The sequence below is a fragment of the Typha angustifolia genome, chromosome 7 (genome assembly GCF_048772165.1).
Source record: "Typha angustifolia cultivar Huaian chromosome 7, ASM4877216v1, whole genome shotgun sequence".
NCBI lineage: Eukaryota > Viridiplantae > Streptophyta > Magnoliopsida > Poales > Typhaceae > Typha > Typha angustifolia.
In genome coordinates this window covers 18,127,736-18,149,377 of record NC_133245.1, presented here as the reverse complement: position 1 = coordinate 18,149,377, position 21,642 = coordinate 18,127,736, and the positions used below count along the sequence as shown (strand labels likewise).

The 21,642-nt window shown below is 38.6% G+C and overlaps 6 protein-coding genes across 8 annotated transcripts; 2 read left to right on the top strand and 4 right to left on the bottom strand.

Annotated features, from left to right (window-relative positions):
• The first annotated feature begins 16 nt into the window (after positions 1–16).
• On the top strand, positions 17–2,107 carry LOC140762350 (protein BASIC PENTACYSTEINE7-like). Of its 3 annotated transcripts, none has more exons than XM_073100092.1 (2): positions 17–238; positions 968–2,107. In XM_073100092.1, the coding sequence occupies exon 2, from the start codon at positions 995–997 to the stop codon at positions 1,805–1,807; it is 813 nt and encodes a 270-aa protein (XP_072956193.1). In that variant the 5' UTR covers positions 17–238; positions 968–994; the 3' UTR covers positions 1,808–2,107. The 3 variants fall into 3 exon arrangements, with proteins under 3 accessions (XP_072956193.1, XP_072956190.1, XP_072956192.1); XM_073100089.1 differs by having other exon boundaries at positions 710–2,107; XM_073100091.1 differs by having other exon boundaries at positions 18–238; positions 977–2,107.
• A 484-nt stretch (positions 2,108–2,591) lies between these two features.
• Positions 2,592–4,969, bottom strand: LOC140762303 (phosphoribulokinase, chloroplastic-like). The gene is made up of 5 exons (XM_073100023.1): positions 4,286–4,969; positions 3,928–4,012; positions 3,762–3,846; positions 3,409–3,653; positions 2,592–3,058 (listed from the first exon to the last, which is right to left on the bottom strand). Exons 1-5 carry the CDS (start codon positions 4,837–4,839, stop codon positions 2,807–2,809), a joined length of 1,221 nt encoding a protein of 406 aa, XP_072956124.1. The 5' UTR covers positions 4,840–4,969; the 3' UTR covers positions 2,592–2,806.
• A 1,238-nt stretch (positions 4,970–6,207) lies between these two features.
• Positions 6,208–12,000, bottom strand: LOC140762304 (secretory carrier-associated membrane protein 6). The gene is made up of 12 exons (XM_073100024.1): positions 11,840–12,000; positions 11,416–11,526; positions 11,267–11,329; positions 11,038–11,071; positions 10,828–10,950; positions 9,408–9,470; positions 9,078–9,171; positions 8,791–8,836; positions 8,616–8,683; positions 8,152–8,200; positions 7,464–7,529; positions 6,208–6,565 (listed from the first exon to the last, which is right to left on the bottom strand). The coding sequence occupies exons 1-12, from the start codon at positions 11,897–11,899 to the stop codon at positions 6,533–6,535; spliced, it is 810 nt and encodes a 269-aa protein (XP_072956125.1). The 5' UTR covers positions 11,900–12,000; the 3' UTR covers positions 6,208–6,532.
• Positions 12,001–13,340: 1,340 nt separating this feature from the next.
• LOC140762821 (uncharacterized) lies at positions 13,341–16,346 on the top strand. Its single transcript, XM_073100777.1, has 3 exons — positions 13,341–13,640; positions 14,569–14,751; positions 15,718–16,346. Exons 1-3 carry the CDS (start codon positions 13,575–13,577, stop codon positions 15,931–15,933), a joined length of 465 nt encoding a protein of 154 aa, XP_072956878.1. The 5' UTR covers positions 13,341–13,574; the 3' UTR covers positions 15,934–16,346.
• A 447-nt stretch (positions 16,347–16,793) lies between these two features.
• Positions 16,794–20,612, bottom strand: LOC140763841 (uncharacterized). The gene is made up of 8 exons (XM_073102206.1): positions 20,242–20,612; positions 20,050–20,145; positions 19,649–19,759; positions 19,253–19,562; positions 18,815–18,905; positions 18,103–18,439; positions 17,869–18,017; positions 16,794–17,539 (listed from the first exon to the last, which is right to left on the bottom strand). Exons 1-8 carry the CDS (start codon positions 20,536–20,538, stop codon positions 17,032–17,034), a joined length of 1,899 nt encoding a protein of 632 aa, XP_072958307.1. The 5' UTR covers positions 20,539–20,612; the 3' UTR covers positions 16,794–17,031.
• Positions 20,613–20,987: 375 nt separating this feature from the next.
• Positions 20,988–21,467, bottom strand: LOC140762637 (SKP1-like protein 14). Its single transcript, XM_073100509.1, has one exon. It carries the CDS (start codon positions 21,465–21,467, stop codon positions 20,988–20,990), a length of 480 nt encoding a protein of 159 aa, XP_072956610.1.
• Positions 21,468–21,642: the final 175 nt, after the last annotated feature.

The window sequence follows — 21,642 nt, the reverse complement described above, 5'->3', positions numbered from 1 at the left end:
AAAACTCAGTTGGGCTCCCTTTTATGCTATTGGTGCAATGCCCATTAAAAAGACAAGAAAGAACATAGCCCACCTCCTCTTTTCCTCAGCTTTCTGAGCTACTCCACCTCTGCAACAGAGAAGGTTTATGGCTCGTATTTAATGATGTGAGAACTGCTATTTTTTGCGCAAGGGGGAATAATGTGGACTGAGAACAAAGGTGAAGGTAGAATGGCTTCTCAGGCAGCTTTCTCTTGATGTAAGTTTTACTGTTTGCAGTGATCTTGATGGCCTTCTCTTCTTCCATTTTCTCTCTATTTTCGCATGACTCTATGACTGCTGCTTTTCTTGTGACTTTCGCTCTGTGTTTCTTTATGGTTGGTGGTGTCCTGATGAGAGTTTAATATGTTTTCTCTTGCTCATGGTTTCGATCTTTCTGTGAAGTGTGTTTTGGGAGCCCTTGTTTGCCTTTCTGTGTTCTAAATGCAATCTTATGCTCTCATGAGTTCAAATCTTTGGCCCAGTTGATCTATGTGGGATTCTGTTCTTGCCTTTTCTGATTTAACTTCTGGTTACATGGTAAATTGTTGGCTGCTTAAAAAGAGCTCCTTTGCCCTTGAAATATTTGACTACAAGATGGTAAAATTATTTTTCTTTTTTCTTTTTTTATTATTTTGTTAGTAGATTAATGTGCTAAGTGCTTAAGTCCAGTTTGTTTGCTTGTGTACAGGTTTTCTTTTTATTTTTTCAAATCTGGACAAGTGAGTATTACCATTGCTTTTTATACCCATAGGACTAAGGCTATAGGTAGACAGATAATGGAGGTGGCTACTTTTATAGATGAAATTTCTCTTCTTGTTTGGGTATGTTTTGGAGAACTCCTTTCCTTCTTCTTTTTTCTCCCTCTCTTTGTTGTGCTGTTGGTCATATGCTCCAACTCAATGTTGGTTTAATTTCTTCCTGGACTGCTGTTTGAGAACTAACTCAGGTAGATTAGTGTGTTCTATTGGGATCCATGGATGGAAGAGGGAGGCTTGGTCAAAGGAGCTGGGAATTTTCAGATCAGGATGAGCATGCTGACTTAATGCTAAAGCACGGATCAAGTGTTCCAGTTCCCTACAGTGTTATTTCTGGACACCATGAGACTTCTTTGAAGATGAGTTGTTATCCTGATAGAGATTCTGTAGTTGGGGAACGCAACTCTGAAGCATCTGCGATGGACTTCTCTTGGATTTCTCAGAGAACCAAGAACATAGTTCAGGCAACTCCTATAAGTTCTGCAATGATTGATACGCGCAACATGACAACCACGACGGAAGAGTTGCAGAATGGTGAGTTTAAGGCCAAGCCGCAGAAGGTTAAAAAACCACAATCTTCCACAAAGAAGGATAACCGTGTTGCCACCAAAGCATTGAGGCCAAAAGAGCCAAAGAAAAGACCCTCAGGGTCTACAAAGAAGAAGGCAAGTTCTGTCTCATCTGGAAGGCGTGAGAAGAAGAATCAAGAGAGTGGTTTCGAGGGAGTACTTCTTAATTTTTCAAGCGTTCCTCCACCTGTATGCTCATGTACCGGGGTGTCTCGACAATGTTATAGATGGGGATCTGGTGGGTGGCAGTCATCTTGTTGTACTACAAGCATATCTGAGTATCCTCTTCCGATGAGTCCCTCCAGGCCTGGTGCACGACTGGCTGGAAGAAAGATGAGCATCGGCGCATATGGGAAGCTTCTTCAGAGACTTGCTGCCGAAGGACATGATCTTTCATATGCAGTTGACTTGAAGGATCACTGGGCAAGGCATGGTACTAACAAGTTTGTTACAATCAGGTAGTGATGGAAATTATTAGCAGTGTTAACTTCCTCATTCTTGCTGATATGAGTAAATATGCCTTTAGATGGACTTATTCATATCTGAAACCTTTTTGTGCAAGTAGTTGAAGTGTATTATATCAAAAGATGTAGGGAACTAATATTAAGGTAAGTCATGCATCAGTGTGAATGTTTTCCATGGCATTGATCACTTTTGCTCTTTTATGTTTTGAGATGGCTGTCTGCAGATATAATTAAAGCATTAAGCACTGTATGTGGGTGATTGTCATGACTATTAATTAAAACATTCAGATACTAGCATGACTTTTCCGAACTCTTTTACATTCTCAGTTTTGTGAAAATTTCTCGAGCATTCTTTCATTTGTAGTTCTTACTTTCTCTCGGTCAGCTTAGCCATTTGAAATTAGATCAGGGAGATGAAGAGATTATTAAAACTACAAGGCTATATTAAATGTCTGATAGACTTTCAGTATGGGGTGCTGCCTACAGTATCTGAATGTTTTCCTTGATGCAACTGGAGGTTATACTTAAGAATTCCATTTTCCATTGTTCTGTTGTTGTTGAGAGATTAAGCCATATGATTAATGCTTCCTGATCTTTATCTGAAGAGGTTTGGTAACTCTAACTTGTCCATAGTTCAACAGTAAGGATGTTGATAGCCTTTTCAGTACAGTACAGTAGAATAACAGTACAACTTCTCGAATGGATGTATAATCTTCTAAGTAGTTGTGATTGAGGGCAACTCTGCAAGGCCTACTGAAACTTATACCTATTTGGACAGTTCGTGACCAATATGATGTCTATTTGGATTAAGAAGACAGACAGGCAGGCAGGCATTGCTTTACTTTCTACAGAAACTGATAATTTTGCAATGTCCTTTCCTCCCCCCCTATATTACAGAATCCAAGAGAATAACAAGAAGTGTAAATATTAATGCTCCAATCTTAAGATGATAACATGAGACTGAAAATTTCGATATGCCCTCCGAAAGTGGAGCAAATCAAACTTTAGCTGCTTCAGCTGGAGCAGCAGCTTTCTCAGCAATGAGTTGTTCATAGAGATCTCGTATTTTCAATCCGACAATCGTCTGGAAAAGACCAGTGCCATTGTTGCTCCCAGGGAAGTCTGCATGCTTCAACATCTGCTGTGTCACCTCTCCATAGAACTTTGTTGAGAGGCTGCTCAGATGGCTCTCCACATATATGAGCTCATCTAATCTGTCAAACTGCCCATCCATCTCCAAAACTGAGACCTAACAACCAAAGGATAAAAGCCGGATAAAGTTTCCTGCAGCTCCAAATAAGTTTGCTTGATCTTGCTTCACACACAGAATTAGGCCAAACTTGAAAACTATATCTAACACTGCCACATTTTGTGCTTATTCGAGCATTATCAACTTGTCTACTTTGAACCTTTAAACCTATATTTCATTTCTATTCACCAAAAGCTCCAGGGTTTTCAGACTATTCCAACAGTATGGTTGAAAATGTAAGGTGTGGAACATAATAAACTCCAAGTGCATGGTTTGACATATTACTTCTCTTACAGAATTACAGCATTAAAAGTACCATAAAACTAGGTATGAGCTTCAAAGATAATTACCTCATTAGAGAAGTAACTTTCTGGACCATAGAAGAACTTGATGCCGGGGTATGAGCAAGTTAACTTCCTCCCACATGGAATCCAACTGATCGTCGAGCCTTCGTCGAACAAGTAAACTGGACTGAAATATTTCACACCTTCCTTCATTATTAATCGGACGCGCAAAACCTTCCCTTCGTTATCATCAGGAATTAATTGAGTTGGCAAAACTTCAATAACTGCATCAGCATACTTCTTCTGTGGATCTGCCAGGAAAAGAACATTGTTTTATTTTAAAATAATATACAATAATTAAGGTGTTGCATGAAAATTTTCACAGTGAAGATAACAATGGTGATTGAGATTTACAGTACCAATATAAGCGTCGAAATCGGGTTTCCGGGCCTCAATGCTAGCCTTGATGCTCTCAAGGCTGTGTCCACGTTCTGCCATATCTCTCTGCCATTTCACAGAGTGAGTTTCAGCACTTTGATGATTGAAGCTAATAAAACCAGCAATGGTTCCAAGAAATTGACTGACCTGAATCTTCCATGCAAACTTAACCTCATTGCTGATGTCCAAGTAGATGCTGAAGTCCAACAGATCCCTCACTCGCTGGTCATACCTGAATTCATAATATGGATGACATAAATCTATGAGTATGTATGATGATTTACATGTAACTCTTACATGCCTTGATAAAGTTTTCTCGACATGAACGAAATGATTAATTCTTCAGTTCAGCATCACTCTAATTAATTTAAAAAAGGAACTTGATCATTATTAAATTAGGAGATGGCAAGATCATATTAAAGAAAGGTTCTTCTGTTCAGATAGAAAAAGAAAAAGGAAAAAAAAAATAAGTGGCTATTTAGAGAATGAGATTAGAAAAGCTCACATTGGGTGGAGTCCTTCAATGACGAGGATCTTGGGAGGCTTGATGAGTTCAGGTGGGTCGAGAAGTCCAGAGACATGGTTGTATATGGGCTTCTCGACAGCAACCCCTTCCTTGAGTGCCTTGACCTGCTCATACATGAGGTCAAAGTCGTTGGCCCTTGGGTCCAAAGCAGTCACCCCCTTCTCCTTCCTCCCTGTTCTATCCAAAGAATGGTAGTCATCCAAGCATATAACTGTGGTGGTGTCACTGATCAATGTGTTGGAATCTGGGTTCCCTCCCTTTGGTGGCTCTGCTGCACCACCGAACACACTTGTCAACCTCCTCATGAAGGTGCTCTTCCCACACCCTGAGTCTGCTGCTAAACCAATCACCACTGTCTTTGCCTCGCCAGAGCATGACACCTCAAAGCTGTTGGTGCCACTTCTTCTTCTGATCCTTCCACTGGTGAAGAAGATTACCTGCCTCTGGTGGAAGCCTAAGTGGGTCTTTGTCGGGCTGGAGATGGAGCATGGTGAGTGGAGGGAAGGGGTGCTGTAGACTGCGCAAATTGCCATCTTGGATGGGGGTTCAGAAGTGGCTTCTTCTTCTTTCCCTTCAAGCCTTCTGATAGTGAAGGAAGGAAGGAAAGAAAGAAGATAGAGGGATGGTGTTGTGTCCTCTTCTTTTTGATGAGATCAAGGGGGAGTAACTGAAAGCTTGTTTTGTTTCTCTTTTTTTTTTTCTTTTCTTCGAAAGAAAAATGTTTTAATTGCCTCGGTATATGTGGTTATTTTAGATGTATTTTGTTTGATAATGCCACTGGGTGCACACAAAGTTGGGGAGGTTATTGAGGTCCAACAACTAAGGATAAGTTGGATGAGCTTAATCACTCTATTAACCATCTCATTCTGCAGTCAAGAAAAGAAAAACGAAGTATTTAAAAAAAAAATTCTTTTTGGGGGATTCTTTGCATAATTTTCCTAGCGTCGTATGTATGACTTCCTTGTTGATTAGGTGATGGGTATGACGGGCAGGGGATGCATGGAGAAAGCTTGGTGGTTATTCCATGGATCTAGATATGGTCATGCCACGTGGCAATAAAAGCATGGCTGATTAGAGATGAGGGAATGAAGGGTGGGTGTTGAAGTGGATACGTACCTCAAGAGATGCTTTTGGAGAGGGGGGGGGGGGGGGGGGGGGGGGTCCCAATCCCATTCTTCAAACTGATAGTCACCATTTTTATTTGGAAACTGGAATAAGCAACCTCAGAAAATGTAAGCTCCTAAACAAATTAACAAAAAACAAGAAGCCTATGGTTGCAACAAGCTAGGAGAGTAGGACCTTGCATTGCTCTCCTCTGACCTGCTTGATCATGTAGCTAATTGCGCAGTGCGATCGGACAACATTATGTGGCTCGTCTAATATATTCCTGTGAGTTGATTGAGCTAATTAATTGACTTCCACAACAGCTCCAACAGATCATTCAGTCAGTAGTGAGCATCTAATTGATGCTTCTTGACATGGCATTTGTAGAGTATTGCAGTACATACGGTGATAGTTGAACTAGTCACACATTTGTTCCCCTCCCTCTCGGTGATATCTATGTCTAGGAAATGGAAATTGTCCGAAGCCAGATTTCTGCTGAAGCTCCAAGAGGGAATACAACAACCTGCCAAATAATTTATGGAAATTCATGGATAGATACAATGCCTGCTAAGTCCACAGGGTCGCTTCTAAAATTTCACCGTCTCGACTTCCTATATATCGCACTCCTAGCACTCTACGAGGCTAATGATATAGCTCATATGAGAAGTGACGCTAAATTTTTTTGAAGTTTTGAGCACAACTATAACTCTATTACCGAAAGTCCAAAATGTTACTTTCTTCAACCGCACCACAACAATATATCCCATTTTACTCATTGGTTTGACCTGATTTCTAGATAACAAAATTTTAAAAGCATCTATTACTGTTCAAAAACGGAATAAAACAGAAAACAGGGTTCCCAACAAGTTCAGTTCAGTCAACATGGTAAACAAAGTTTGAGTCAAAAAAATAGAATAAAAGGGAAAACTTAATTAATCAATTACAGATACTATATTTACTGCCAAAACTCTTAAAACCCATATTCTATCAACTTGCAAACAATTTCTAACCGAACAAAGGGAAACAGCTGGGAAAAACAGCAAGTAATAACAGCGTATATCCACATAACTCAAGGACCAGGATGCTGACATGGATCTTCCAAGCTTTCTTCGAGCAGCAGATTCATTTGTGCCCTCTAAAATACATATAAACTTTCTGCATACACAGAAATAGAATGATGATCAGCATTGACTTCAATATATGCATGATAAGCTCCTATAGACAATCTGCAATGTTTGCATACAAAAGAAAGAATTTGTGGAAGCAAATGATGTTAGCAGAAAAAAAATGAAACTGACTTCTGTTTAATGTTAAGGGAACAAGGTCAACTATCCTTCAACATTTGCTGTTTCAGCATACTGGTGCTCACAAGTGAATGAGTGATGGTCACAATAAAATCAACAAAACTTGGGGATATTTTCCTAATGACAAAGAATGATTTCACATGCACTTAGAATCTATTTCCAATGCATTTCTTGAGTTGCTCAATTTTCTTGCACCACTTTCCTTATTTCTGAAATTTGGAACTAGGAGCTATGCTTGAACAAGACAGATGATGCTCATACATGGTTGCTAACGGTATACAAGTTCATAGCCAATATCATTAATTGCATTGAGATGCTCACAAGACATGAATTTTAGGGATATTCACAAAATCATTGACATATTTCATGTGCTGACAAGGGCTATACTTAGGAGAGAATGAGATCAAACATTCTTCTTCCTTAACCAAATTTGATTGGCAAAAACTACAAAAAGAAAATCTCTGGATCAAGCGCCCATGCCAGAACGTGACAGCAGAGGGGGCATTGGGCACAGCATATGCCATGACAACATGCTGCTCTTCTTAACTTCCCACACTACTTCATAATTACTACTTGGCATGGTGAACCAGTCTCACTGAGCACTCAAGGTATCAATTGTCTGGTTTATATGTGTGCAATATCAGATAAGAATTACATATTTCTGCATTTCTTTTTTGAACATGCCAAAGTATGTTAGATATGATTTTTTTTTTTCATATATCATGGAGTGATAGGATTCTAGCACAAACCTGAAGTACCCACAGGCTCAAAAGTGATTCCAAGCAAAATAAACCAAAGCCGACCAAGTAAAAGATCTGCAATTGCACCAAGATTCATTTGTTAAAGACTTGTGCAAAAAAATAAAGTGAACTCTGATATATGAGTAATAGATACAGAAAGTTTTATCTATGAACAATCTCATAAGCTCATAAAGAATGAAAAGGTACAGATATGAATAAAATAAATTTACATGATTAGATATACATCATCAGTACAAATATCTCATAAGCTTATATGCTGTAACATAACAAATGATGCGCTTATAAGTGCAGTACAAAACTCACATCCTCATACATAACCATACTCACAGGCAAACTCAGTCACAAATGCAGGACGGAAATATCCATGTTTCTTTACATGGTCACCAGCAATGAGTATGAAATATACATCCTATAATTTTGCGGCGTAGCGGTGTACAAAATATTCTTATTTCCCTTCATAGAAGGGTCTTGTAGAAGCAAAGAGAATATCTTAGTGAACCATAACAAAGAGACAGTAATCATGAGCCTTGTCTGTAACATACAATCCCTACTGTGCTATAGAGACACAATGTCTAGGAATAGCAGGAAGAAAGTAATTGCCTAATGTTCAATACCATCACCATATACTATTAGTTGATCAAAGTTTTCTTCATGAAAAAATAGCAATTAGACTTACCCCCACTATCAGATGATCCGAGAAGGTATCAATTGCAGCTAGGATGCCCCTGCAAGCAGAATAAAGCCTTGCATCAGTACTGAAGATATAAGGAAACTTCAACTCCCCTAGATTCATCCATAAGAGAAAAATAAGCACATGCATTAAGTACTTAAAGTCAAATGCTAGTAAGAATTGGGTTAAGTTTTTCTTCAGAGAGTTGAAAGGGTGACAAGAAAGCCAATAAGAAAACCTTCAACAACTAGGTGGTGGTGGCCAAGTTTAAGATAAGAAAAGCAGTTCCAGGTGTAGAATATGCTCAAATTAAATCTGAAGATATCAGTTTCCACTAACTTCTATCAAATCTGAAGGAACTCAAAACCAGACTACACAAAGATGAAATACAAACAAACTCCAAGATGTCAACTCCAAACCAACAATAGCTACTTCAATATAAGAATTAGTAAAATAAGATGATCACTTACGTTAATGATTTTCCATGAAAAACAATAGGAGGGGCAATGGCAGCAAAGATACAAAACCCAATGTGGAGCTGCAGCAGTAAGAAATAGAATATCAGCAGGTTAAGTTGAGATACCCTATACAGAATTAATACTAAGAAAATAAGAAATTATCAGCACAATGTCAATAAAAAATTACCAGGTACAAAAGAAAAAACCAGCTAAACTTAACAGCGCTATCAGTCCTGTTTAACAAAAAAAAAGAGAGAGAAGAATAAATAAAAGAGGAGGAATCAAGTCAATTCCAGGTGATTCAATCACGAAGTGGTGTTTCATTTTTACCTGTCAGCTATCAACAGAATGAAGTATTTGATACCAATTAGTACCATTGAGGCAGTAACTACATCAGACAAGCCTAGGTAGGACAACATACAACTAAATGTGGAAAGCAGTAGCAGCCTACATTATTAAACATTGACAACAGACCTCATTGCACGATAAAGCGGCCTGTACCACAGGACATATGAAAGAGGAACTCCAAGTAAAGCATATATAGTTGCAAGAAAGAAAATTTTGACACCTGCAGGAAAAAAGAGAAAAAAAAAACAACTTAATCAAGTTATCATCACATGATGTTCTGAATAATGCTAATCGGATCAGTGTACTTTGGGTAAGGCAAACTGAAGGTTTTATATTTTTGTTAATTATGAAAAAGTAAAGATAAATTTTAATGTGCCTAATCACCACATAAATGCAAGCAAGCATGCACATAAGCAACTAGAAACAAAAATGAAAAAAAGCAGATGTTAAGCTTACCTCCCCCTTTAATCCAGCAGACCATCACAGCAAGGAGATTCCATGATAGACAGAGGACAATTCCTGCCAACATTGCAGAATAAGTGTTATAAATTATCCAACTAAATAAAGTTATACTACAGTTTTTAGTATTCAGTAGGATATTAAAAAAACTTGGGACAAGACATATAAATTCATATCAAAAGATATTCTTCTAAATAAAAATGTAGTTCTTACTGAAATTCTTAGAGGGTTTCTGCCATTTTAATAAACATTGGATCAAGCTGGTAAAATTAATATGGGATTAGATTAGTTATCCTGTAGGTCTCGCATAATCTCATATTTGATATGAAATTAATATATGGGATTAGAAGTCCAAACTGGATGCCGTATCTCCCAAAACAGGTATATAGCATCCCTCCTAGGGGGTGGGATGATATATATCACGTGGAGGAATAAGAACATTATTACTATATTGCCCTTATATAAGAAATAATAAATTTAGATATATAAATAACAAAACTAACAATCTTAATTACTCAAATTTTAATTTTATTTTTATTAGTATTTTATATTTTATATTTCTTTAAAGTATTGCTATATTAAAAAAATTGTCTTTTTATTATTAAACATTTTTATATAACTAATTCTATTATTTTGTATTACTTTTGATTTTAATTCTGGTTATTCTGAATTCAACGTGATTAGTTTTTATAATTAATATAATATAATTTAAGTTTGAGATAATAAATAATAGTTTAAAATAGTAACTGACGTTACTATTTTTTTTATTGAGGATAATAATGTAATTTTGTTTACTTATCCCATAAGTATAAACCAAACAGTAGATTAAAATTATAATATGGGACTAGTAACCCAATGGAATATGTTATACCTTGAAATAGGCCTAGGGATGACTTATCATCTCTTATTTAATCATAGAATCAAACGCACTCAGCAAGTATAGATGGAGGATTGAAAAAATATCTAATCTTGGGATTCATCTCATCTATAAAGCATGTATAATCTAAAGCTACATATCATGATAGAATCAAGGCGCAAAGTTACTAATTGTTTAAATACTTGAACCCTCTGGGCTTTACACAGGCCAAAGATTGCACCAGATGTTACAAATAATAAAGTAATACTGACTGAGTTACTTTCATGGTAATTTGAAAAACAATGACTAGTGTATAAGATAACTTGCTGCCTTCATATTAGACTTACATGTTCATGTACATATCAGTACAACTAGGCACATGATTGCCATGGGATGCAGCTCTACAAAAATGGCAATGTATATTTACTATTGGACAAATTTAAAGCAAGAAGACCAAGTAAACTATAACCTAGAATCATGAAGACATGGATGAAAAATATTGTAACTCATCATTCGACAGTATACTACAAGTAAGGCTCACAAAGTAAGTCAACTACATACCTAGCCAACTTGCAAATGCTAGATATTGCAACCTTTGAGCATGGATTGGTATCTCCTTAGCAATATCATGATGAATGATTGGAAAAAGTGGGGGCCAGTTCTTGTCCTCCATGGAGACACCAGCTGAATTAACAAAGTAAATATTGAGCTACATATTAGATAAACAGACTTGTCGGGAATTAGTTTAATGCATTGAATACTGCTACATACCACTCTTTAGAGCTTCCTCCCTCCTTTTAATTTCCTTCAGTAGCAAAGAACTAATGTGTAAATAATTAAAATAACAAAAGGAATAGAAATCGAACCATATATGTATATCCTTAAGACAAGCAGTTGGAGCAAATACAATCAAAGATAATTTTGTTGTTTCTATTATCATGACACCGCGCAGCAAGAAAAGTGATAAAAGATTTTTTTTTAAGCAGTTCTGAAGACTAACCATCTCTCTCCTTTTCAGATCTGCTTCCCATGAAGCAAGTTCCCTTGCCTTTTTCTTTGAATCCTGCAAATGCCAAAACACAATCCAATGAAACGAATCCATTAAAACCCAGGAATGATGCATGTATCAATTGCTCACGGAATACCTACATTAGCCGTATCGAGCGGTATGTCAACAGTGGCATCGTGCTTATTGCCGAAACCCACAGGCTCAGATGGCCGAAAAGGAAACTGCGACTTGGAGCCAGCACCGGCGCCATTCTATAAAAGAATTAAACCACTCAAAAGAATAAAAATTCCAACCAAACTACCAAACATCTCATCATTCTTATTTCTTCCAGATCTAAGCCGCAATACATCAATAACTAGGGTTTCTCCATTCTACATCGATTCCCCCGATTCCACTACCGAGATCAAGAACTCGCACACTGACATTAGCCGATTCGGCAGCAGAACTACCATAGCTTCGTTAAATCAAGAGCGATTAAAAGAAACGTCTAGAAAGAATCGACAACTAGGGCAGAAAAGGGTTGGTAGAAAGAGACAGAGGGATATGAAGATCGATGAGGATTACCGAGAAGGGATTGACTTCTTCTTCTTCTTCGAAGGGGTTTGGATCGCCGCGGTGTTGCATCTTTCTTCTCGCTTCTTCTGGTAGATTTCCGGAAAGTGGGTTCACGAGTGGGCAGTGGAGTGAGGTGGACTTGCGGTTTCTTTTTTTCTTATTTATTCTTTACTTTCTAAGGACTCGATGCGGAAGGCGGTCGCTTGCTTAACACGCGTAGCTTCTCCTCTTCCAACACTTTACTTGTCCTTCAGATTCTCGTAATTTACCTTAAATGCCACCCAAATATTTTTTCCTAAGGACTTTGAGGTAGGGTAGATTCGTCAGTGTCCCTTTTACTTCGTTTTCAAATTATCGGGTTCGTCCATACAATTTGCGGATCCGCAAACCCGATACGATCCGACAAGATTTCTCGGATATGGATCTTATCATATTAATCTCTCCGTATATACTAGTAAGATTAGGAGCGTAAGAGATGACAAGATGGTGATCTTAGTTTAGCTAATTCGTATCTACTGTTTTAATATTGCACGTAAAAAGAAAGGGACAGAAATCTACTACCTTTTGCACAACTCGGAGTCACGTAAAAGACAAACTATCTTCCTAAAATATGCACCCACTGATGCTACCATCCACCGTCCATTAGGTGGACGTCATGTCCCTTAGTTAGCTGGGCCCATTTGGCAAATGTTAATGGCAACTTAATTATGACTAATGTAACTCTTAATTATCTTAATGTTCCAACTCTTCCCACTCAAAATACCCCCCTTGTTCAAAAGCAATGAGATAGGTAATTAATGCTCCTCCTCTCAATGTTTTCTCCCTTCTTTTCATTGTTAACTTCCTCCCTATTTTCTTCTCTTTAAATTTTTTTTAGTTCCTCCTTTTTTCTCCGTTCTCTCTTAATCCTTTTTTTTTGGGCTCACTCTCGCTTTCTCATTCGTCTGGGCTAATGTCAATACTATTATAATCAAGTCCTCTTTATCGAGAGGAGATATCAACATCATAACTTATTAGTAAGAGAAAATGACATTTTATTCAACTCATCGTGTTCACTACCTTAATCGCACTCACTCTCTTGCCATATCAGCCTCTATCTGCTCTGGTGATAATAGTTATCGTGCATTGAATTTTTCTAATACTTTGAATTTATCTTATCTTCAGGACTAAAATTGCAACATTGTTTTAAGATCTGTAGAAGAACATCGTGATAAAACTATAGCCAGTTCTTTGTTTTAAGATCGTAGAATTTGAATGGAATGTATATGGAATTGGTAGTAAAAAAAATAGTAATAATAATAATTCAATCCTGTACTTAAAAAATAAAGAAAAATGCCACGTGGCACCAATGAAATTAACGTGGAGCCCGCACTAATTAGTCCATCATTCTATCATTTTCAACGGTTCTTCTACCGTGCGGAAGAATCACACAGAAAGCTCGAATAGAGTAAACTAACCACGTCCTAATGTTCTATATATCCTTTTCCCAATGTCTTCTGCCTTACGCTCACCTCCACACAAAATTACAGACTATTACTATGGGGCGGTGAGCAGATCTCTCGCTCATCGTTTGCTGAGGTTACGAAGTCGATTCGGGTCACCGCTTATTCCCACCATGGCGGCTTCTCCTTCGCCTTCATCAACTAAAGGCGCGAGGTAGAGAGAGAGAGAGAGAGAGAGAGCGAGAGAGAGACAGAGAGACAGAGACAGACAGAGACAGGGAAGATCGAGAAAGAAGGAAGATATGGTGGGAATCTTCTCCCGGTTCTCCGGCGGATGGAGCGGTCACCGGAGAACTCAGAGCGCAGCTGTAAGCCCTTCGGACCTCCCAATAAGAAACCCACTTTTTGGATTGTTTTGTGATTTCTCTAGGAAAGATTTTCTTCATGTTGTAATTCTTGATGTTGGGTTGTCTTTTTGCTCAAGATTTTGTGATGGTTGGTCTTTTCGTCTCGAATTGTTAGTTTTTGTATCTGGGCTAAATTCCAATTTGGCTAGTTGCTGTGTTTTGAGAATTTCTGGCTGGAGATTTATATCTTTTCCTGATGGGTGAAGTCTGCTTTCCTTTGTAGCTAGCTGCCTGTGTTTTAATTTTTGGGTTAAATACTTGATTTTGTTTTCATCTGAGATCTGCTTCCTGCTCTTTATAGTGCCTGCCCATAATCTACTGATTTTGATCTATCTGGTAATTCCTTAGACATTGGAAATTAGTTTAAGTTTATTGGGTTGTTCTAAGTGGTTCGCCAATCTTGTCTAGTTGTTCTATTCCTGCTTTACTCTTTGCCCTTTGTGGTATCTTTTGATGCTTTGGATTTCCTATATCTTGCTTTCATCTCAACATTGCAAAATATTCGTGTTCTTTGTTCTTTGTCTGGTTAAAAGCTCTATGCTCGGATGTCGATTAGCTAGTAGCTCACCTCAATCAACTAAAAGCGCATCTTGTATATCAAGTGGGGCTAAAAGTTTTGTTGTTTTCATGAGTTCTTGTACTGTGAATTCCATCTAATGATTTATCAAGTTATCTTTGAGCTTAAGCTTCTTGAAAGTGAGATGCCTGATTTGCTCTTTCCCGACCATGACTGCTTTTAAATGCGAACAACATTGAGTGAAAGATTTATGTCTGCATTGTGTCAAGGGAAAAGCAGCTTCTTTCACCTTCTGTTATGGCTTTCATGCATTTGCATTAGTGGATGCAAGCTAATGCTCATTCGACATTTATATGAACTTAATTTTTGCAGGAGATAGGGGTAACATTGGCACCACCCAGTGCAGAGGTTGGAGGATCGAATCCAGTTGTTACTGATGCGGCTGCTCATGGAATTGACGTGGCAGTTGAGTTTAAGCCAGTTGAGCACCCTGTTGAACCTCTAAACCGTGATCAACCGGTTAAATGTCCATTACCAGAACCTTCTATACTGAATGTAAGTTGACAAGATTTTCTCTCTGATATAATTACACCTTTCTTTTCATTTTACAATCTCTCACTCACATAGGCATGAGATAGTTGACTCAATTTCAACACTGGTCTCTCTGCTTGTTAGTTGTTGAAATTGTATGATAGGATTGCTTTAGGTTCATAATTCTAGTTGTTGTCTCGTTTATTCTTACACTCTATGGATATAGATTAGACATCTACTTATCAACTTACTTCATCAGGCTTGTGGAAGTGTCAACTATCTGAACATGAAAAAACTTTCATTTCACTAGATTTCGCACTTGCCAAGATCTGTTTTAACTTTAGTTTCTGAAACATTATTTAACAAAAAAAGAAAAAAAAATTATGTTGTTTTACATTTCGTGTTGTCAGAAATTGCAAATTGTTACAGTTAACTCCTATTTTTTTCCCGAGTTTCTGCATATGATGGTAGCATGTACATCCTTTTCTTTTTCTACTAGTACTGAATCTGAATTTTTCAGTACAACAAGTTTTTAATCTATATTCTACTTCTTATCGAAAGAATCACTGCATCTTCATTTTTGGTAAAATCATCTTAACCTCTTGAAAATTGGATGCTAGTTTCTTCTAATCCACTTCATTGTTTTTTCCACTAGTTCTCACAATTAAAAAGGTAAAAGGTCACTATATCTTCATTCCTTTTTGCTAGTACTCTCACATAACCTTCAGATGGCTTAACTTCTGAAAAATCCATCAATTCTGATGATATGTGATTCTTTCTGTAGTGTGGTACATTTCAAAAGTGATAGATATAAGAGGAGAAAATGGAAATCACCTAGTATGAGAACTTGCAAAAGTTGACTCTTCCAAACACATCTCTTGACTCGGGAATTCACTGATCAAAGAAAATGCGAACGCATCTACAATACTTTGCATCAATTAAGGATCATATCTTTACAATGAATTTGGATTTATTGATGAATAATACCAGGATGGGAGGATATGGAAGGAACGGATGTCTTCAGTAGGTGCAAGGGTTCGAACGGACTTGCCTGTAGTGAAGGAAGGATCTGACGCCAGTGGAACAAAGTCTCGGCCTCCCTTACCTAGACGAGTCATATTGCCATCCATTAGTGCCCCTGAGCATAATATCGTAACTCTGCTGGAAGAATGCAATGCAGCTGAAAATCGAAGTGCAGGTGAATGAGCTGAGCTCAGAGGAACATCGGTGATACTTTCCAGTTGTGCTTCATTTTGGCTTACTCCTATCTCATTCTTCCTGAATCTCGGGAGAAGTAGGTATTACTGTCAGTATTGAGATAAGTTGTTTATTTACTAAACTAGTATAAGCCTCATTATACTAGAATAAGTTTATATATATTCTACAACGCTTTAATATTTTCTTATCGTAAGATGTTTAAAGGGCTGCGAAGATAAGGAATCATAAGATGTTTAAAGGGCTGTGAAGATAAGGAATTCATGTTACATATTGCTTTCATCGATGTGAACAATTCGGCTTATACATGGATTTTGTCGATCAACTTTTGTTTGTCAAAAGTAAAATATCCTCCAACATTAAAAGCTATGCCAATGTTTGATGAGTACAGATAAGTTTAGCCATATTGTTTGACTATTTAATTCAAGTGGGAGCATTAGAAATTTATTTTCTGCTGGAGAACTAGTTTTTGGATTGTCTTCGATCCTTTCTATTTACTCTGATGCTTCTGGCTACTTTGCTGAAGAATTCGATCAAAATTCCTAACGTGGTGCTTTTTGTTAACATGGGTGGGATCAAAGAAAAGTGTTATATTAAAATATCTGCGAGTTGATGGCAGAAGTAATATTTTTCAAACAATGCTTCGATATCTCCGGGAACTCTGGGTTCATGTCCTACTTAATCAACAGGTTATGCTCAGCACAATAACCTTTCCAAAACAAGATTATGCTCAGCACAATTCGCTTTTTTTATCTGTTAAGGATCTATATCAAGAGGAATTGCTACCCAAGAACACACTAAGAACGGTTTTAAAAGTGTGCAGTATTAACAACCAATGTGGCACAGCTTATCCATAAAATAGATCCTGTAAAGAACCTTGATGAGTCTATCATGGTATATGTTATAATATTGATGACCACTTGCCAACATAACATAATGCTCAACAAATCTACCAAAATCCCTTGGATGGGGAAATGATAATATGTGTGACGAAGCAGATACTCACCTGCTTCTCTGAAGCAATTGCCAAATAGTAAATTAAACAGTCAAAAAATAAACGAGTACAGCACAAGGACATAAAAAAACACTCTAAGCTCCCTGCTCACCGGTAGCTAGCTTTCTCCTCTGCTGATGCTCTGCGACTTTGTAATCTACCACTTCACGGAACAAACCCGGGTTAAGTTCACAATCTTTGCTTCCGTAAACCGCAGCTTGTACACCGGCCATCAGTTTAGCTATCTCCCTACCAGAGAACCCTTCAGTCTTTACTGCTGCCTCCCTGATTAGATCATCTGATATACCCTTGATCTCTATCTTCTGTGGTTGCCGACGAAACAAGCTCAACCAACTTCTTTTGGTCTCTCCAGCCCTGGCAATATACTTATTCAAATAGAGTTTGAGCAATTTAAATCTTTCCTCCTCCCCAGGCAGAGGGAATTCAAGGACCTCATCAACACGATCAGCAACAGCAGCATCAAGATCACCAGGACGGTTGGTGGCAAGGGCAAGCACAATGTCCTTGGACTGGTCTCCTGTGCGGAAAAGAAGGGCATTAAGAGCACTCCGTTGGGCTTCACTCATGTGCATCTTGTTTCTCCTGAAAAATATAAATATATTTCAGTCTTTCCTTCATTGAAATTTCCAAGATAATTTTCATAAAAGTCGCAAGTTCATCAGGAGTATCGAACCCCGATAATTCAAAGTTCAAAGTTCAAACTAGCCCATGTTAGAAAGCAGAGAATTGTCTAAAAGAAGCTGTAATATTTCAAAAAGTATTAGCAAATGAAAAGGCTGATGCAACTTCATGGTGGTAGTTCAAATAATAGAAGACCAGCAAATTATCAATTGATCACTCACTCGGCTCAATACAGAAAACAAATTTTGATTTCTTTCTGACTAGAATGTATCGAATGCATTATCACTTACTCGCACAAAAATGCATCTGCTTCATCTATGAAAAGGAGCAAACCCCTATTAGATTTTTTGGCCCAGTCAAACAACTGATGTATTTTGGTGACTGCTTGTGATCCCAAGGGTGCAACATCCCCACCAGTCATCAGGGCATAATCCAGGCCCTGACAATCATCAAAGCAATCATTTAGTAGAGAGCATAAAAACATAAATTTCATAATTACCAGTCACATATGAAAGGTCATATACAGATTTCCGAGCTAGCTCCCTCGCAGCCATTGTTTTCCCTGTACCAGGAGGGCCATAGAAGAGCATGTTCCGAAATGGGGCTTGGTGGGCTTTTGTATTTGCAGTGGCACTAGCCAGCTGTTGAATTCGCGATTGTAGGGAAGGATTTAAAATAACATCACCAAAACCATTTCCATTCTTTCCCATTTTGGTTTCTTTGGTCATTTTGTTTGACACAGAACTCATTGCACGAGAAAAGAAGCCCGACCAAGGGTATTTCCCTCGTGATGACTCCCTGATCAGAGATGGTTGGCCCAAAATCCGGTCGACGTAACCCCAAACTACTCTAGCACCTTCTCTGCAAGAAAGGGCATGCAAGAAAAGAATTAGAAGAAACCCAAAAAAAAAAAAAAGGAAATACAGAGGATCAAAAATTAGTAAGGTGAGGTAAATGCTAGAGAAAATTATTAACATGTGGTCACATTTCTGACCATCATTCAGATCAGATATGATTAAATTGAAACAAAACAAAAATTTCATGCTATGGGCGCTTCATTTCTCATAATGTAAAATATGTTAAAGCTAATTATTATCTCTACTTTTCTTTTACTGCAAAAGGTAATGCGCACCTCATAAGCTCTAGAAAGCATGCAACTAATGCAATATAGTCAGATGAAAAACTAAGAAACAAGAGAACAGAAAAAAAAAATCCAAACTTTTGCTAATGTAATACCTTGTTGTGTAGATACCAGCAGCAAGGGCAGTCACACCTCCAACAGTTACAACTAACTTATTCTGATCAGTTAATATTGCCCGTAAACCACCTGAACAGAATCCAGAAAGAGTGACATGTAAGTCATTGAAAAGCTTCAAAGAAAATCCAGTAGAAGACAACATGGAAAAGTTTGCATACACAAAACATTCATCTATCCATGAATAGGACTCTGGGCTTTCACCAAGTGGCAAAAACAGTTGTTGCCAATCAACCTAAAGGTACTCAAGGCAGCAATTGGAAAACAAGAGATGATATCAAGATAGTAGTCTAAGGGGACAAAATGTTTCAAGTACCCAATAAGCAAAAACATTGCCGCCATGAAATAGTACACCATAAAAAACAGCTAATTTCTTTAAGTAATGGATTTGGAACTATTTCTGTTTACTAGGTCAATACCTCCTATATGTTCAAATGTAGTGTTAATTGCTGAAATCCACTTTTCTTTCTCGGCATTTGCCCGCTCAACCAGCATCCGCCTGTTCACATCTTCAGATAATTTTGCTTCATGTGCTCTTCCTTCTGCTTCTGCCAAAGCCTTCACTCTGATAGTCTCACGTTCTATTTCTGCCTTCTCCTTCTCTGTCTGTCTTCGCTGGGCTTGAATCTGTTCCTCCGTAGCACGACGTATCTGCTCCTGCCTAATTGATGATTCTTCTTGCATTTTCACAAGTTCTTGATTTCTTGCTCTTTGACTTTCATGCTCAGCCTACCGGAAAAAAAGAAGAAGGAATTGTTATAATATACCCAAAGAAAAAGCCACTAAAGGAGAAAAGTATCAAAACAACAGCATACATGCATCCTCTTCCTTGCTAATTCATCCTCATAGCGAGCCATTTGCGCCTTTGTCTGTGCCTGCTGTTGAACTAATTTTTTCTGCTCCTCATAAATTACCCGTTGTCTGTCCTGAAGGGTAGTATAATATCAAACTTCCACACTAAATTCCAATCAAAATGCAGTTGTCAAAGTTTAATCTAACCAAGAGTAAATGTTGCCAAACTAGTGACAAAAACATATATATAGCTGGACCGATCAAACATCAAATAGAAAAATGTATTCTAATTGCGTTAGCAAACCAATCAGAACTGTAATGAACCCACACGATCCAACAAAAAGGGCATCCATTGAGATGATGACAAAGGAAAATTACAGCAATATTGTAGTTAAACGTTTTGCTACAACAATTATGAACCTACGGTCTCATTCTGAGCTTGCAACGCCTCGAACTCCGCTTTCTTCACTTGCAACTCCTGCAGCCGCGTGTCTTCTTGCTTCCTCATCAGCTCGAACACCTAAATCCACTCACCAACATTAAAACCACCATCGTCTCATACAATCAAATCTACCAAGACATCAATTTGCAGCAAATTTGAGAACCAAGATAGCACCTTTTTGGCCTGGGGAGACTTGTTGATCTCCCGTAAGGCCTTCGCGCCCCTTTCCAGTGCCTCTGGATCGAACCCCGCCGCCGTGGTCCTCGGATTGTCGTTCCGAACCTTAGATTCCTCTCTCTTCTCCGGCTCTTCCGGAGAAGGGGCGGTTGCCGGAGCTTCTTGCAGTGGCGCCGCCGGCGGCGGGGAGGAGAAGGTGGGGAAACGGAAGGGCCCATCTGCGTAGGCCCTCTCCGCCGCGAGTGCCGCCGCTGCTACGGCGGCGGAAACCACGGTGGCTTGAACCCTAACCATGCCTTGGAAAGAGAGATCGACAAGCTGCGAAGAATTCGGGAAAGAAGGTTTTAGGGGGATAAAAAAAACCGTAGGGTTTAAGGGAGGGAGTAGTCGTGAAGAAGTGAAGCACTCATAGCCGTTGATTTTATTTTATCAGCGGTGATCTCCACTCAATATACTTGCGGCCCAAGATTGCGAATTTGTTTTATAAACAGTCTCTTAATTAAAATAAATAAATAAAAAAATAGCGAATTTATTCTTCCCAGTCCAATTAAGCCTAAGCCAAGGCCCAGCCCAATTAGTTTTGTTGTAACTTTGTAAAACATAATAAGACGAGATTAGAAAAAAGAAAGAATTATTATTAAACTTCAATATATTCGAAACAATTATTCCGAGGATCTAACAAATAAAAAAAGAGATTGAACTAAAAAAAAAAAAAAAAATGAAGTAAATTGAGTAGTAGTGGATCAATGGAAGGCCCAGGCGTTCTGCTGGAACACCTTCTCCTCCTCCTCCCGCTCAAAGTCGTTCTCGATTTCGAAGTAGTCGCGGACTTCCTCCACGGTCATATCCTTGATGTGATGGGCGATGGCCTCGCCGGCGCGGTCAATCAAATGCTCATCTTCCAAGTAGTTCGCCGCGAGGAGGACACAGATTGCATCGCCGTCTGGCTCCTTCGACTTGAGCAGCTCCTCCTCCTCCCACCTCTCGAGCTCCGCCTCCGTGATCTCCCCGCGCTTCTCTTGTAGCCGCCGGTTCCAGGACTCCACGATCATGGCGAGCGTCGTGGCGTCCACCTCGTAGAGCGGGAGGGGGCTCGGCATTCCCATCTCGATCATGTTCTTGAGGATCTCTGACGACATCGCTGCTTCCTCATCGACCTCGAAGAGCTGGCCGTCTGAGCTCCTCAACTGGACTATCTTCTTACTACAAGTAGAAGTCTCCATCGATCTCTCCCTCTCTCCCTCTCTCTCTCTCTCTTTCTCTCTCTTATATCCAAGATTGCGTTTTGGTTGTACGGGGAGGAAGGATCGGATCATAGCTGGGTATATATAGCTCGAGCTACTTAATTCGACTCCTTCTCTGACAAGAGTTAAATTACTTAATTAGCCGTATTATTTT